Source organism: Hipposideros armiger, unplaced genomic scaffold (genome assembly GCF_001890085.2).
Source record: "Hipposideros armiger isolate ML-2016 unplaced genomic scaffold, ASM189008v1 scaffold_613, whole genome shotgun sequence".
Taxonomy (NCBI): domain Eukaryota; kingdom Metazoa; phylum Chordata; class Mammalia; order Chiroptera; family Hipposideridae; genus Hipposideros; species Hipposideros armiger.
In genome coordinates this window covers 190,699-205,264 of record NW_017731963.1, presented here as the reverse complement: position 1 = coordinate 205,264, position 14,566 = coordinate 190,699, and the positions used below count along the sequence as shown (strand labels likewise).

The window sequence follows — 14,566 nt, the reverse complement described above, 5'->3', positions numbered from 1 at the left end:
TCTGGGTTATAACTTATAGTGTTAGATTTTATAAATGATTATAATGGCTGGTCAGGAAACAGTTCTGGATTCTGTACCAGATGCTGGTAATACAGAGTCAAATAGGATGTGAGCTCTCCCTGAGAATCTAATGGCAGAATCAGCCAGTACACAGTTATTGCAGTGGGGTAGGGGTGAGTGATGAGATATGCATGAGATGGGAACCCAGAGGACAATCTGTCTTTGTGTTTAAAACCTATATACCATACTATATCTGGGTAGGCTTTTCAGTCACAAATGTTCAGTGAGAGTAAGGGAACATTTGCCAGCAGGACATCCTATTCAGTGATGTCCTTTGCCTGGGCGCTTTATGGGTTCTAGGAGTTTGTGGGTGCCTTCACGTTTTTATACACAAATCCTAATAGTGTATTGACTCTGTGAGTGTTAATCCACCTAGATTGAGATGAAATCTAGATCCTTAGATGTGAGTTAATTTTTTTAATCATCTGGAGATTTCATGAGCCTAAATGTTCAGGCATATTTCTATGGTTTAAGTTTGCTTTAAGTATCCTTGAGCATATCAGATCCATAAAGTCATTATGTAGATAGCCAACACATTTAAATATTTATAAAGAAGTTACTTAAATTGTTTTCTTACTCATTATGTTATGGGTTTAACTGTACTATAGGTGAAAATTTGTTTATTTTGGGTAGTTTATGCTTTCTAAAACTTTTAAACTAAAGAAATTTTTGCATTATTGTATGTGTTCTAATATAAGTGTTTGAAGTGATTATTGTTTGTTTCAGCATTTTGAATTGGTGTTAGTGAGTTCTGCTTGTAATGTCGTAAAATATTTTTTACTAAGAAATCCAGATTTGTGTTAGTGTCGCATGAATGTCTCTCTTTAATGATCATTCCTTTTTCTGTTGTCACTGCCCTCTTTCTGATAGGATCGACAGGTATAATGTCCCTAAAGCTTCCTTTATAAATTTAATTTAACTTGTCCTAATTTATTATTGGCTAAGTAGTCATTACTTTTAAATATAGAATTGAAGGCCAAATAAAAACACAGTGACTTGGTTATTTAATTTTTTTAGAAATGTTAAAGTAGCCTTGGGGAGAGTTAAATGTTAAAATGTGTTTAAAAAGGCAATGCATGTGACTTTTGATGGCTTAAACCCTGGAAGTAATTTCAACAGATGCTTTAGAATAACTCTCAGCATCTGAGGAGATTCTAAGATTTGAATTCCTCCCTCCACATAGAATTCCAAGGAAATAATTGATAGCCTTTAATTTTTTTTTTGAAAATGTAACTATGAGTTAATTTAGAAATTTACATTGTTATAAGAATGATATTGAAATTGCCAAACCCCAGTGGATATCTGTATCAAAGTACCTGAGCTGGGAACTAGAAGCTGCTCTGGTCCAGTGTGAATGCCCTGTGCACCATTGTTCAATCAGGCTTAATGCTCAGGCCAGTGGGGCGGGGAGCATAACACTGTGTGGGTGCCCGTCGTGCTCACTGTGGCTGCTGTGGACTGTGCCTGATGGAATGCTGTGCTTCTCGTTACTAACGCTTAGTTGTTTTCCCTCCCTGCGGGATGTGGCATTGGGGTTATATCCTAGCTCTTAATACAGATTCGGCTGCTGGGCTCCTGATTCGCAGCATTCATCTCGTCACCCAAAGACTCAACTCCCAGTGGCGGCAAGACATGAGCATATCACTGGCAGCTCTAGAGCTCCTCTCTGGCCTGGCAAAGGTGAGAAGGAAGGACAGTCCTTTATTTTAGCCCAGACCCCTGGACCATGGCTCTTTTTTTCTGTATTTCCCCACCCCTTGGTGTGGGTATTGCAATGTTGGTTATACTGAAGCAGTTTATGTTATAAGTGTGTAAAAGTGAGCCTCCAAGTGCGATTTTACAAAATGAACTTCATTTTTTTTTATTTCGTATTCACTTTTAATATCCTTAAGTTTTCAGCATGACATTTTGTGCCATTATAGGGTCTTCTAATGTTAATAAACAAATGCAGACTTGGTAAAAGAAGAAAAGGGGCTCTTTTTATAGATTATCCTAAAACATGCCATTGGGGACTGTCTGTGACTCTTCCATCTTCCTTTATCAGAGATAGGTGAAAATTGACTATACTTTCAAATTTCTTGCACAGCTGTTATTCAGTTTTATGGAACCTTAGAGGTTGGTGGCCATTTGCAGTTCTCAAGTATTTTCTTTTTTTATTGAGGTAAAATTCACATAACTTAAAATTAAGCATTTTAAAGGGAACAATTCAGTGGCTATCAGTACTTTTACAGTGTTGTGCAGCCACCACCACTTCTGTCTAGTTCGCAGACATTTCCGTCACCCTAAAAAGAAAATCCATCCTCCTTAAGCAGTTGCTTTCTGGTCTCTCCTCCCCGCAGCCCCTGGCAACTACCAATCTGCATCCTGTCTCTGTGTGCTTACCTATTTTGGACACTTCATATAAATTAAATCATTTTGTGTCTGGCGTCTTTCACTTACCATGTTTTTGAGGTTCGTTTATGTTGTAGAATATGTCAGAATTTCATTTCCCTTATGGCTGAATATTTCAGTAATATTCCTGTATTTATATACACCAATTTGTCTTCTCATTATGCATTTATTGATGCACATTTGAGCTGTGTCCACCTTTTGGCTATTGTGAATAGTGCTGCTCTGAATATCTGTGTACATTTATTTGTTTGTACCAATTTTCTGTTCTTCTGGGTATGTACCTGGTAGTGGAATTGCTGGGTCATATGATATTTCTATATTTAACTTCGGAAGAGCTGCCAAATGTTTTCCACAGTGACTGAATCACTTTATGTTCCCACCAGTGATGTCCTGGGGTTCCAGTTTCTCTACATCCTCACTAACATCTAAGTGTTTTCTTACATGTGAAACAGGCAGGATAACACCTGATGTTGTGAGGATCAAGTGAAATGAAGTATGATATATATAACACTTGTGAGCAAAAAGGTGACATGCACACATAAGGTGATATTGTCTGAGATGATAAAGTTCAAGCCCTTGTTTTACAGATGTGGGGACAGGTGAGCAGAGGCTGTGCCTTACGTAAGTCCCGAGAGACAACACTGGCAAGAAAACCTACGATGTTCTCACCACCGCTTAAAGCTGACCTCAGAGATTCTCAGGGATATAGGTGTGGTGGCCATAGTTCTGTGAGGAGCCGTTACTGATACAGAAAGTAAGAACAGCCATTCATGAGATTTGCAGAATCACAGTGTCTGTGAGAGTAAGATACTCTCAATAGTGAACCCTAGATGGAGTGCTGCTCTGGACCTGTCTAACAAACAAATGGTAAAGGGCAGCACTGCCTGATTTCAAGACTTATTATAAAGCTCTAGTAATCAAAACAGTCTGATATTAGAATAGGGTGGACAAATTGATCAGTAGAATAGCATAGGGAGTCCAGAAATAGATGCACATATATATGAACATCTGATTTTTGACAAAGGTGCAGTGGTAATTCAAAGGAGAAAGGACAGCCTTTTCAACAAATGGTGCTGGAGCAAGCAGATACTTATATATAAAAAAAGGACTTTGATTCATACCTTGTAGGATGTATAAAAATGAACTCAAAATACATTGTAGACCTAAATGTAAAACCTAAACTAAAACTTGTAGAAAAAAAACATGGGGGAAAATTTTTGTTGTTTATACGAAGATTTGGGTTACACAAAAATTTCTCATATATTAATAGAGGAACAAAGTATTAAATTTGACTTCACCAAGATTAAAACTGTTCTTCAAAAAATACTGTTAAGAATGGCCAGCCGAGTGGCTCAGTTGATTAAGAGCTCGCTCAAGAGTGTGAGCTCTGAGCAACAGCCTTTCGATTCCTGGCCCAAGCTGAGCTGCTGCTGAGCTGCCAACAGGTGGCAGGATGACTCAGCTAAAACAAAAATAAAATATCGTTAAGAGAATAAGATGATAAGTCACAGATTGGGAGAAAACCTTTACAAAGCATGTATCTGATGAAGGACTTGTATCCAGATTGTATAAAGAACTCTCAAAACTCAGCAATAGCCTTTCCTTTAGGTAGTGAACAGTAGCGATGTGGTTGTACAAATTTCCAAGAACAAGAAGTTTGTTGTTTAGGACATTTTCAGACCTGAACTGAATGAATTCTCAGTCGGAGCCTTGCTGAAGATGGCTTCTCTGGAGTTGAGGTCCAAATTATACCAACCAGAACAGAAATCATTACCCGGCCTCCAGGACACAGAATGTTTTTGGTGAGAAAGAGCAGTGGATCTAGGAATAGACCAGTGTAGTTCAGAAGTTTGGCTTCCCTGAGAGCTGTGTAGAGCTTTCTGCTGAAAACTTGGCCACGAGAGGTCTGTGTGCCATTGCACAGTCTCTGCATTACAAACTTCTAGGAGGGCTTGCTGTGTGGAAAGCTTGCTGTGGGGTGCTGCAGATCATCAAGAAGAGTGGGGCCATGGGCTACAAGGTCATGGCGTCGGGGAAACTCCAAGGACAGAGGCTGGATCCATGAAGTTTGTGGATGCTGTGACGATCCACAGTGGGGACCGTGTTACCACCGTGTGCCACTCAGATAGGGTGTGCTGGCATCAAAGTGAAGATCATGCTCCCTGGGACCCAAGTGGTAAGATTGGCCCTAAGAAGCCCCAGTCTGACCACATGAGCATTGTGGACCCTAAAGATGAGACCCTGTCCACTGTCTCTATCTCAGCACACAAGGTTTAGGAAGCCAGAGCTGCCTGCCATGCTCTAGCCAGTCCCCGCTGCATAAGAGAGTCTTGGCAGCTGGATCTGGAGAGCCTGGATGTTGCTTTGTAAAGACCTTTAATAAAATCACTTAAAAAGACAAAACAATAATAACAAAAGTCCTCAATAATACAACAAACAATCCAATTAATATGTGGGCAAAAGATGTGAACAGACACTTTACCAAAGAATATATACAGATGGTAAGTAAGCACAAGAAAAGATGTTCAATATCATTAGCTATTAGGAAAATGCATTAAAACCACAATGAGAGACCATTCAGTACCCATTAGGATGGCTAAAATTTAAAAGACTGACCAGCCCAAATGTTGGTGAGAATGTGGAAGAACTGGAACTCTTATAACTGGTGGCAGGAATGTTAAATGTGACACCTTTGTTAGAAAACAGCTTGGCAGTTGCTTAAAAAGTTAAACATGCTTCTGTTATATGGCCCAATCACTTCACTTCTAGGAGCTAAGAGAGCGTGTATCCATACAGTCTTGTACATGCATGTTCATAGCAGCTTTATTTGTAATACCCAGAATCTGGAAACAACCTAGATGTTCATCAAAGATGACTGGATAAATGGTGTTATCACCATACATAGGAATACTACTCAGCAATTAAAAGGAATGAACAATTGATACACACAAAAATGTGGATAAATATCAAAATAATTACTCTGAGTAAAAATTGTATTTATGTAAAACTCTAGAAAACACAAGTTAACCTATAGTGACAGAAAGTAGATCAGTAGTAATCTGGGGAGTGGGGGGGGAAAGGAGTGGGAGGAAGGATTACAAGGTGCATCAGGAGATTTGGGGGGTGATGGATATGTCTACTATCTTCATTGTGGTGAGAGTTCACAGGTGTATACTTACATCAAAATATATCAAATTGTACACATTAAATATGTGTAGTTTATGTAATTATACCTCTGAGCAGCTGAACAGAACTTTGTAGCCTATAGAGCATCACTGTGGGGTGGGGTTGGGTTGGGCGGCTTAAAAAATGTGTACCTGTCCATTGCCAGCTTATTCTTTTAATCTCTGGCAATGATGAGTAGGTGCCCCCCAGGAGTGTAGGTTTTAGGGCATGAAAAAGTATGCTAAAGCGAAATACTGTTTCAGGATTTGAAAATTCCCTCTCTTTTTATATGGAGTATACTAGTACATTTGAAATACTCTTTCTCTATATATAAATAATAATTTAAAAAGGTAGGCTTTCTGTGGAGTGTCACAGTCTCAGGAAGGCCAGGCCTCAGATGCTTTGAAATTGGTATAATGGTTCCTGGCTAACTGTGTTCCCCATACGAATATGCACAGGTGAAGGTGATGGTGGATTCAGGAGACCGGAAGCGAGCCATCAGTTCTGTGTGCAGCTACATTGTATACCAGTGTAGTCGGCCAGCTCCTCTTCACTCCCGGGATCTGCACTCCATGATAGTGGCCGCTTTCCAGTGCCTCTGTGTCTGGCTGACAGAGCACCCCGATATGCTCGATGAGAAGGTTAGTTTACTAGACCTTAAAACAGGAAATCGAACCAAAATGTATGTTGGGAATATGTCTCTTAAAAGAGAATATCTAAATTTAAGTCTAATATTGCATCTTTTAAACTGATTTGACTTGTTATATTTCAGTAGAATACTTGGTTTTTTTTTTTAGCACAACTCAAAAACTGTCATCATGCTTATATTTGGTTGCAAAAATTAACCCAGAGAGACGTTCTTTTTTTAAAGATTTTATTGGAGAATTGGGGAGGGGAACAGCCAAGTTGTTGTTCAGTCTTAGTTGTGGAGGGTGCAGCTAGCTCAGCTCCAAATCCAGTCGCCATCTGGCCGCCCATTGGCAGCTTGCAGCCACTCAGCTCAAGGTGCCATGTTCAGTCTTAGTTGCAGGTGGGCATAGCCCACCATCCCATGCGAGAGTTGAACCGGCAACCTTGTTGTTAGGAGCACGTGCTCTCTCCAGCTGAGCCATCCTGCCACCTGTTAGCAACTCAGTGGCAGCTCAGCTCGGGCGCAGCTCACTGGCCCATGTGGAAATCGAACCGACGACCGTGTTGCTCAGGGCTCGCGCTCTTAACCAACTGAGCCACTCGGCCGGCCCCAAGAGAGACGTTCTTTTGAAAGATGGACCTTGACTAATTTATCTGAACTATCAAGAATGTTCTTTCTTCAAAGTATGGTAGACTTGAGATGGCCAGTAGGCATATTGGTAGCATATCACCAAACCGAGAAGGATAGGTGAAAGCCAGGCTACAAACCCAGAGCCCAGCTTGTCCGTAAAGGTTGCTTGTATCTAAAAGTCTCATGTCATGCATGTTTGTCTGCTTTCATGGAGGCACAGATATCTAGGCTGCTTTCCTTGCCATTGTTCTAGTTAATACTTTTTGTTATGGCAAGGCAGGCAATTATAATGAATTCACAATGTAAATAAAAGAAGAGATACCAGGCTTATTGGATATTTATTGAGAGCTTTATATAGCTTTAAAGATAACTCTTTTGATTAAATCTTAGTCATTTTCATTATGATACCAGAAATTGCTTAAAAATGTCAATAACTGATGAGCTTCCCTTTGGATAATCTAACATGTTTTAAACTATTCAGGTTAATGGATTGCTGTTATACTTCTTTCATTTGGGTTTTCACGATTTATAGTTCATGGAAATTTTATAAAAACTATAACTAATAAAATTGAATTTGTCATTACATATTTATTTATTATGTAACTCTGAACACTCAAATTTATTTCTTTAAAGAGAAATTGGGGAGGGGAGTTTATTATATTATAAAATTAATATATATCTATTAAAATGAGAAAGAAACTGTAGCCTCATCACCAAAACACAACCACTATTAACACATGATATAGTTCCTTGTCTTATAAGATAAGTGTATTATAAAACTGATTTGCCTTTCCTGTTTCTAGGACTGTCTTAAGGAAGTATTGGAGATTGTGGAACTGGGTATTTCAGGAAGTAAATCCAAGAGCAGTGAACAAGAGGTCAAGTACAAAGGAGACAAGGAGCCAAACCCTGCATCTATGAGAGTAAAGGATGCTGCTGAAGCCACTTTAACATGGTATGAAAGTGACTTGCACAAGGCTTGTGCCTAGAAATTAGATGGGGTTAGCTGTGATCCTTGCTTCATCTCCTTCCCAGTTTTTCAGCATTAAGTGACACAGCTCCTTTAGGACACTTTTTCTACAGAAGTAAAATGGAAAAGAAAATGTCTTGCTTTTTGGACCAAAAGAAACCAGGAACTTGGGGCTGAGAGTTTGGGTCCTCACTTGTCTACGCTAATTGACATTCATTCAGGTCATATCTTGTTCGAGCTAGAAAGGACCTTGGAGAGCCTTGTTCTTCCCCCTGACTTAGTGGCTGACTCCAGAGACGGGATCTGTCTGTGATCACACTGTCAGGTCTCTTGTATTCTAGCTCAGTGGCCTGTATTCTCTGCTTCACCATTTATATTATATATTATAGGTTCATTCAGCCAAGATTTATGAGCTCCCTCTTATGAACTGGTAATAGGATCACAAAGATAAATTAGGTTCAGCCACCACCCTCAGAGCTTCTTGTCCACTAAGAAAGATATGAGCACAAGTAGCTGTAATATTAGGTAGAAAATAATTGCTCCAAGAGAAAGAGGTACATACAAAATGCTGGGGAGTTGGAAGGAGGAAGTGAATACTTCCAGTTAAGGGGAAATCAAAGATTCCTAGGGAAAATGACACTGGACCGGATTTTAGAGGATGGGTAAAGTTTGAACTACAAGCCAGACTCATTGTTAAGCCAGCAAGAAAAGACTCCTGTTCAAGTATTTTGGTAGTGAAGGAACAGAGACAGGTTGGTACTTTGGAAAAGTAGCGGGAGAATTGAGAGAGTTTGTGTTTGGCTGGTAAGTGATGAGAGTAGGTGGGAAGGAAGGCAGTTTAGACACATTTATGGCTGCGAGGAAGAGGTAAGTGGAAAAGATTAGGTAGAAACGTGTAGATGGAAAGATGGGGCTTATCAAAGGGTAAATGTGGATGAAGACCCAGAAAAACATAAAAGCAGGTAGGAGGGATGCCAAGTCAGTCTGGGTTGGCTTATCTTGGTCTTCTTAGTAAAGTAAGTGGTAGGCAGCACTACTTGAAGATTTGTACATAAATCAGCCCTTACCAGAATCCTTTATGAGTTCAGTGGTCTGTTGATAACTTGGGATGTGCGCAATCAAGTTGTCTGTGTTTCTAGTTCTCATGGGCATAGGTCATTCAATAGAGTTTTTGAAGTGTAATGGCTTTAGTTTAATCTGGCTCACTCTGCTAATGCTGGGTTCCCAGTGACTGGAGGTTTGGCTAGTAGGTAGAAAATCAGAAAAATGTGAAGGAGTACTAGAAATAATAAAAATTCTGGGAGAAAACCACATGTGGGCTGAGGGGTATTAAAAAGCATTTCAAAAGAACTGAGACTTGATGTGTACCTTGAAGAGAAAGAAGGATTTGGAGAGAAAGGGGAAGGAAATTTTTCACTGGGAACTCTGCACTGTACAAAAATAAGTTTGCTTCATCATAGCCTGGACAGGGCATTCCTGTGAGAATATGATGGGCATTGAGGATTGGATCTGTGCTCACAAGCAGAGAGCCCCAGGATGCTTCCCCCGAGCCTAGCCATGTAGGTATGCAGGTAGCTCATCTGTCTCGTCTCTGCTGGCAGCCTCACCAAGGGCACCAACAGTGTCCAGTCCTGAAGGGCGCCCTGAAGAGTAACTGTCATCACGAAACATGTCCAAAACCAGATTTCTCTTCCCTCGCCATTACAGCTTTGTTAGTATTGCTGCTGTTTTCCAGTTATGTAGACACAGGCCTTTGGCCTTTCTTCTCATTTATCGGATTTATCTGCCATTCCCCATATGAAGCCAGTGTCTTGAGTCCAACAGACTTTACTTTTGTAAGTTTCCTCCGTCTCCTCTAACCTCAGATAGCGTCCTAGTCCAGGCCCTTCTCACTTTTGCATGATTTCAATCTCTTACTCTTCCTGTTCATCTTGCATTCTCCTGCTGAACTCATCATTCTTAGGCACTATTTTTATTCTGCTGCTTGAGTGAGTGATTGCACATTGAATAGATCTGTTTCCTGCCATGCGTGTGAACTCCATGGTCTGACTTTCAAGGGCCTTCTTATTCTGTCCGCACTCGAACTGTCTGACCTTTCCCCACACATTCTTTCTGCCGTAGTTGGGCCTGGCAGGCCACTTGTGGCTTTGAATGGGCACACTCATACCTGTCCACATACCTCTCCTTTCAGGACTTCTCCCTTCTCGGCCACATCGCCACTGTTCAGTGCTCACATCAAATCCAGCTCCTTCCATGGGACCTTCGCTGGTTATTTTGCTTCTGCATGATGACTTTTCTGTTCTATGCTTATTTTGTCTGACCCTGCCATCCAGGATGGAATTCTGTCCTGTCATGATCGTAGCTGGGTCTGTTTGACACATGCTGGCGTTGTCTGCCCACCCTGGGTAGAGGCCATGTTTCCTCTTCACACCCCTCAGCGCTGAGCACACAGAGGACAGTTATGGAATGCAGATTGGCCGGTTGGGTTTTTTCCTCCTTGGTGTACTAATATAAATTAGAATTAAGTCTCTTGGAAGTCATTTTACCAGCCCCTCTGGTTAAGTCACCTTCACAACATATTTACCAAGTTATGTAGCTTCTAATTTTGGGATACTTGAACCCCTCCGGTTACCCATTTCATTTTAATTGTTAAAAACCTGATGTTTACATTGAACTGAAATCTCTCCCACTTTAATTTCTACTCGTTGATTCTGATTCAAATTTTTGATAGTGAAATCCTTTTTTCCAAGCAGTAGCAATATCTGAAGACAGTGCCCGTTCTGATTCATTTCTGCCAGTACTTTCAGCTATTTTTCATAAGACAGGGATTCAGGTACCTTTATCATCCTGGTCATTCTCCTCTCAATGTGTTGGTTTGACTGTGTAGTTCTTAAAGATCATTTACTGAGTATAATATGTTAGATGTGGTCTCATGACCTGTAAACTCTGTGGAGTATTATATTTTCATTAAAATGTACTTGGAGACTGCATTGGGTTTTTGAGAACTTGGTGATTTGCACTAAGTCAACTAAAATCTTTGAGTCTTCACACATTGACCTTTCATCTACCTTTCTGTACTTCTTTGTTTGGAAGTATTTGGATATAACATACAGAACTTTACATTTAAACCTGAAATTTTTTTCATGTAAAATTTACTTCATTATTTTTAGTCTTTAAGAGTCTTTTGGACCCCATCTTCTACCCTGATATATTAACTCTGCGGCTTCACTTTTGGTCAACTGCAGATTTAATTAACCTACCTTGTATGTCCTAATCAAAGACACTGATACAAATATTGAACGGAGGTAGATTCACAAAGCACATCATGAGAGATTTCCCTTCGGGTTCACAGGGATTTTAAAAATCTTGTCTATAAGTGTATCATGATACACTGTCAAATACTTGCATGTTTTGATTTCAGAGATATTTCTCTGCCTTTCCAGTTCTGGTCATTATCAAAAAAAGAAAATGTGGTTGGTGTGATTTGATCTTAGTGACCTGTTCCCTTGCAGGCAACCTATTTTGATAGCATCTTAGAATCTTGCATAGAGCACAGCCAGCTCACATGGTCCATCGGCCTTGTGACAGCCATCTCTATCCCATTTTAGAAAAGCAAAGCCACATTTTCCCATTGCTGATCTCCTGTATTTTCACCTGTTTTCCACAAATCCTTGGGCCTGGCGCATCATCACATTTTCCTGGACCTTAAAATTTGTAGGTAGTCCTCCTCCTAGGAGGAGAGAAAATAAAAGGGAAATATCTGTTGAGCAGTGTTTTATGTTATCAGAGGTATTTTGGTTCAAGCATTAGAGTGAAAGAGAAAGGGAGAGGCCACTCAGGTTGAGGATTGAGATGATAAAAGTGGTATTGGGGAATATTAGTTTTCTAAATGAATTGCATTTGAAGAGTCAGGTGATATTAGGACCACAAGATAAAATCTTTATGTTTTCATTAGAAGACACTTTCTCGTTGTGCTCAGATTCTTCATTATAAAATGGGAATAATAATGGTACCTATCTTATAAGGTTGTTATAACTAAATAAAATAATATGTGTAAAGTACTTAGACCAGTGCCTGGCACATGGTAAGTGCTGTATATAAGCCATTTTTATTCAGTGAATATATGCAGAAATCTCAATGGATATAAACAGTTCTGAATGAGAAGGCTTGATCAGTTGAATCCCAGTTCCCAAAGCATTTTTTCCTAAATAGTCTCATTTAATAATTACAACAGTTTTGTGAATTGTAACTAGTAGTGCATCAAGTTCCTTATCTGTAAAATAAGGATATGTACTCATGGCCATGCAGTGAGAAGGCAACAGCCCTGGCTTCTGGTCTCTTAATGATCACTTATCTCTTCTGAACCTGTTTCCTCATCTGAAAAGTTGAGTGGGTTTGGCTGATCTCTGGATCCTTTTCTAGGTCTGGAAGGCTTTAACTAGCTAATTTTGAAAGCTGCAGCACACAGAAAATTTTAATATGTCTGTAGGAGCTTCATGTTTTAGAAGTGTGTTTAGCTAGGTTCCCTGAGTAGCAAACTCTGAAAGAGAAATTTGCTTGCAAGAAGACTGTTGGAAAGTGCTGTCACCTTTGACCCCTACAGATGAGTAAAGGAAGCAAGATTGAGCAGAGGGAAGAACTAAACTATGGTGCACTTGCAACAAAGCGCTCTGGAGCTGGGTTGGCCCTTCACAGTTCTCTCAATTTGGGGCAAGGGCGCTGGGATTTTATACCCCTGCATCAACCTTCACTGGATCTGGGCTGTCCCAGGAGGAAGCTGTAATCTTAGGTGAAGTGGTTCTCATTGGCCGAGGGTATGTCCTGGAGAGGGACCCAGCTGAAAGCCATGGCCACCATTTCCCTATGTCTGGGGGAAGGAATCTTCGGTCTTGGAGGAGGGAATCTGGACAGCACACCATGCATCCAACACAAGGAGTAAATGTAACCTGCAAAGAGGAAGCATGGTTGTGGTCAATTAAAATCAAAAGAGCAGAAGGACACATTGATGCAGGTGGTAAACTTTAAGATTTTGCTTTTGGAATTAACTTATCTTTTGTATTCTCCATAGTATTATGCAGTTGCTTGGCGCATTTCCTTCCCCCAGTGGTCCTGCCTCTCCTTGTAGTCTGGTGAATGAGACCACTCTGATTAAATACTCCAGGCTGCCAACCATAAACAAGCACAGCTTCCGGTACTTTGTCCTGGATAACAGTGTCATCCTGGCCATGCTGGAGCAACCTCTTGGAAATGAACAGAGTAAGTTTCAGCACTTGGGCTTCTTCCACTGCTAAATTAACATGTTCATCGGTACTGGCAAGCTGTTTCCAAGATCGGGGAAGGGAAGACTGCAAATTCTAAGTAATTGTGCATTTGGCAAAAAGATGTCTAGCTGTGGAGTAATGGCAACTGAAGAATAGAAGGTCAGAAAATGGAATATATGTATTACATAGAATCTTTTAGAGGCTCATAATGTATATTTGAAATATTAGAAAAGAGCTCTAATTTTATAAAATGTTTATTTGAGTGGACTATTTCCTGTTGTTTACTGTGTAAAAAAAAAATTTTTTTTACTCTTCCTTTCTTCTTGAATTTTGGACCCCGCCCCTCACTCCACATTGTTCTATTTCAGTTATTGGTGTCTACCAAACAGGCGGAAATTTGAGGAGTTATCTTTGCCTTGCCTGCCCCTTCCTGTTATTCCCTTATATAATCATTTTCAAATTTCCACCTCCCCAGTGACTCCTGAATCTTTCCTCTGTAACCCTCCCAATAAATACATCCACATACAGGGCCTTATTATTTCTTACCTAGATTATTGCCATTGCTTCCTACCTGGCCTGATCGCCCCACTTCCATTTCCAAAATCCGTTATCCTGAACTCCATCCTGCTTGTTGCTACTGTCGTATTCAGATCTGACCATGCCAGTACCCTTGTAAAAAACCTTCAGTGAGTTTCCATTTTTGCAATATCCATCCCGTTTTCCTTTTCCTCTTCTCCCCGACCCAAATATAAACCATCTCACAGTATGCGATTACCACTGTAACCCAGACTACTCGAAGTACATTTATTTTCCCTGATAATAATTGGAATCAGCCAGTATGCAAAGGAAGCATATTCTCAGAGACCCTTATTGCTGGGAAGGTGAAGGAAAGTGAAGGTTACTGGATCTGTGGGCATACAGGGGCCCAGCGAATTGCCTAGTGTACAATTCCCTCATTAACGGGTGGAGAAACTGAAGCTCAGAGAGGGTGTGTGACTGTCCAGGGTTACTGAGAAGCGTATGGTAGGACTAGGACTAGAATCCAGATTTCCTGAACCTCGTACTGTCTCTGTGTTTTTGCTTCCCCACAGTGATAGGGTTTTCTCAGTAATTAAAGACTTGCTTTCTTACCTTGGCAAAAAGGAACAGGGGCTTAGAGTCCTGTGCCAATTTTGTGGAGAATGTATGAGTAAGATCTCATAAATCCATGAAAATGAGAGTGAGATGTTCTCGTGTAGCTCAGTGATAAATTAGTACCATCACAAGTTTCCATCATGCTGTGGTGAGATACAGGGACTCTAGTGTGTAATAGACGGGGCCTGTAACCATCGCCCACATCTAGATGTGCTGGTCCCAAGTCTTCCCTTCTCTACCCCAGGCCTGGGGCTTGCTTGACGATTTTCCCTGGCTTGTGCCCACCGTTATGATTCCTCCTGCTCCCATGCCACCTGCAGAGGA

At 40.5% G+C, this 14,566-nt stretch overlaps 1 protein-coding gene and 1 pseudogene across 11 annotated transcripts in view; both read left to right on the top strand.

The window, feature by feature from the left end:
* The window catches only part of RALGAPB (Ral GTPase activating protein non-catalytic subunit beta), an 83,303-nt gene that overhangs the window by 42,185 nt on the left and 26,552 nt on the right, over positions 1-14,566 (top strand). For 6 of the 11 annotated variants that reach the window (XM_019625073.1, XM_019625065.1, XM_019625066.1 and 3 more), the window contains 5 exons: positions 931-939; positions 1,607-1,740; positions 6,075-6,257; positions 7,681-7,832; positions 12,916-13,103. In XM_019625073.1, the coding sequence (XP_019480618.1) occupies positions 931-939; positions 1,607-1,740; positions 6,075-6,257; positions 7,681-7,832; positions 12,916-13,103 (666 nt within the window). The remainder of the gene's footprint in view (positions 1-930; positions 940-1,606; positions 1,741-6,074; positions 6,258-7,680; positions 7,833-12,915; positions 13,104-14,566) is intronic. The other 5 variants (XM_019625076.1, XM_019625072.1, XM_019625074.1 and 2 more) reach the window with 3 other exon arrangements.
* LOC109372121 (40S ribosomal protein S3 pseudogene) lies at positions 3,111-4,774 on the top strand (annotated as a pseudogene).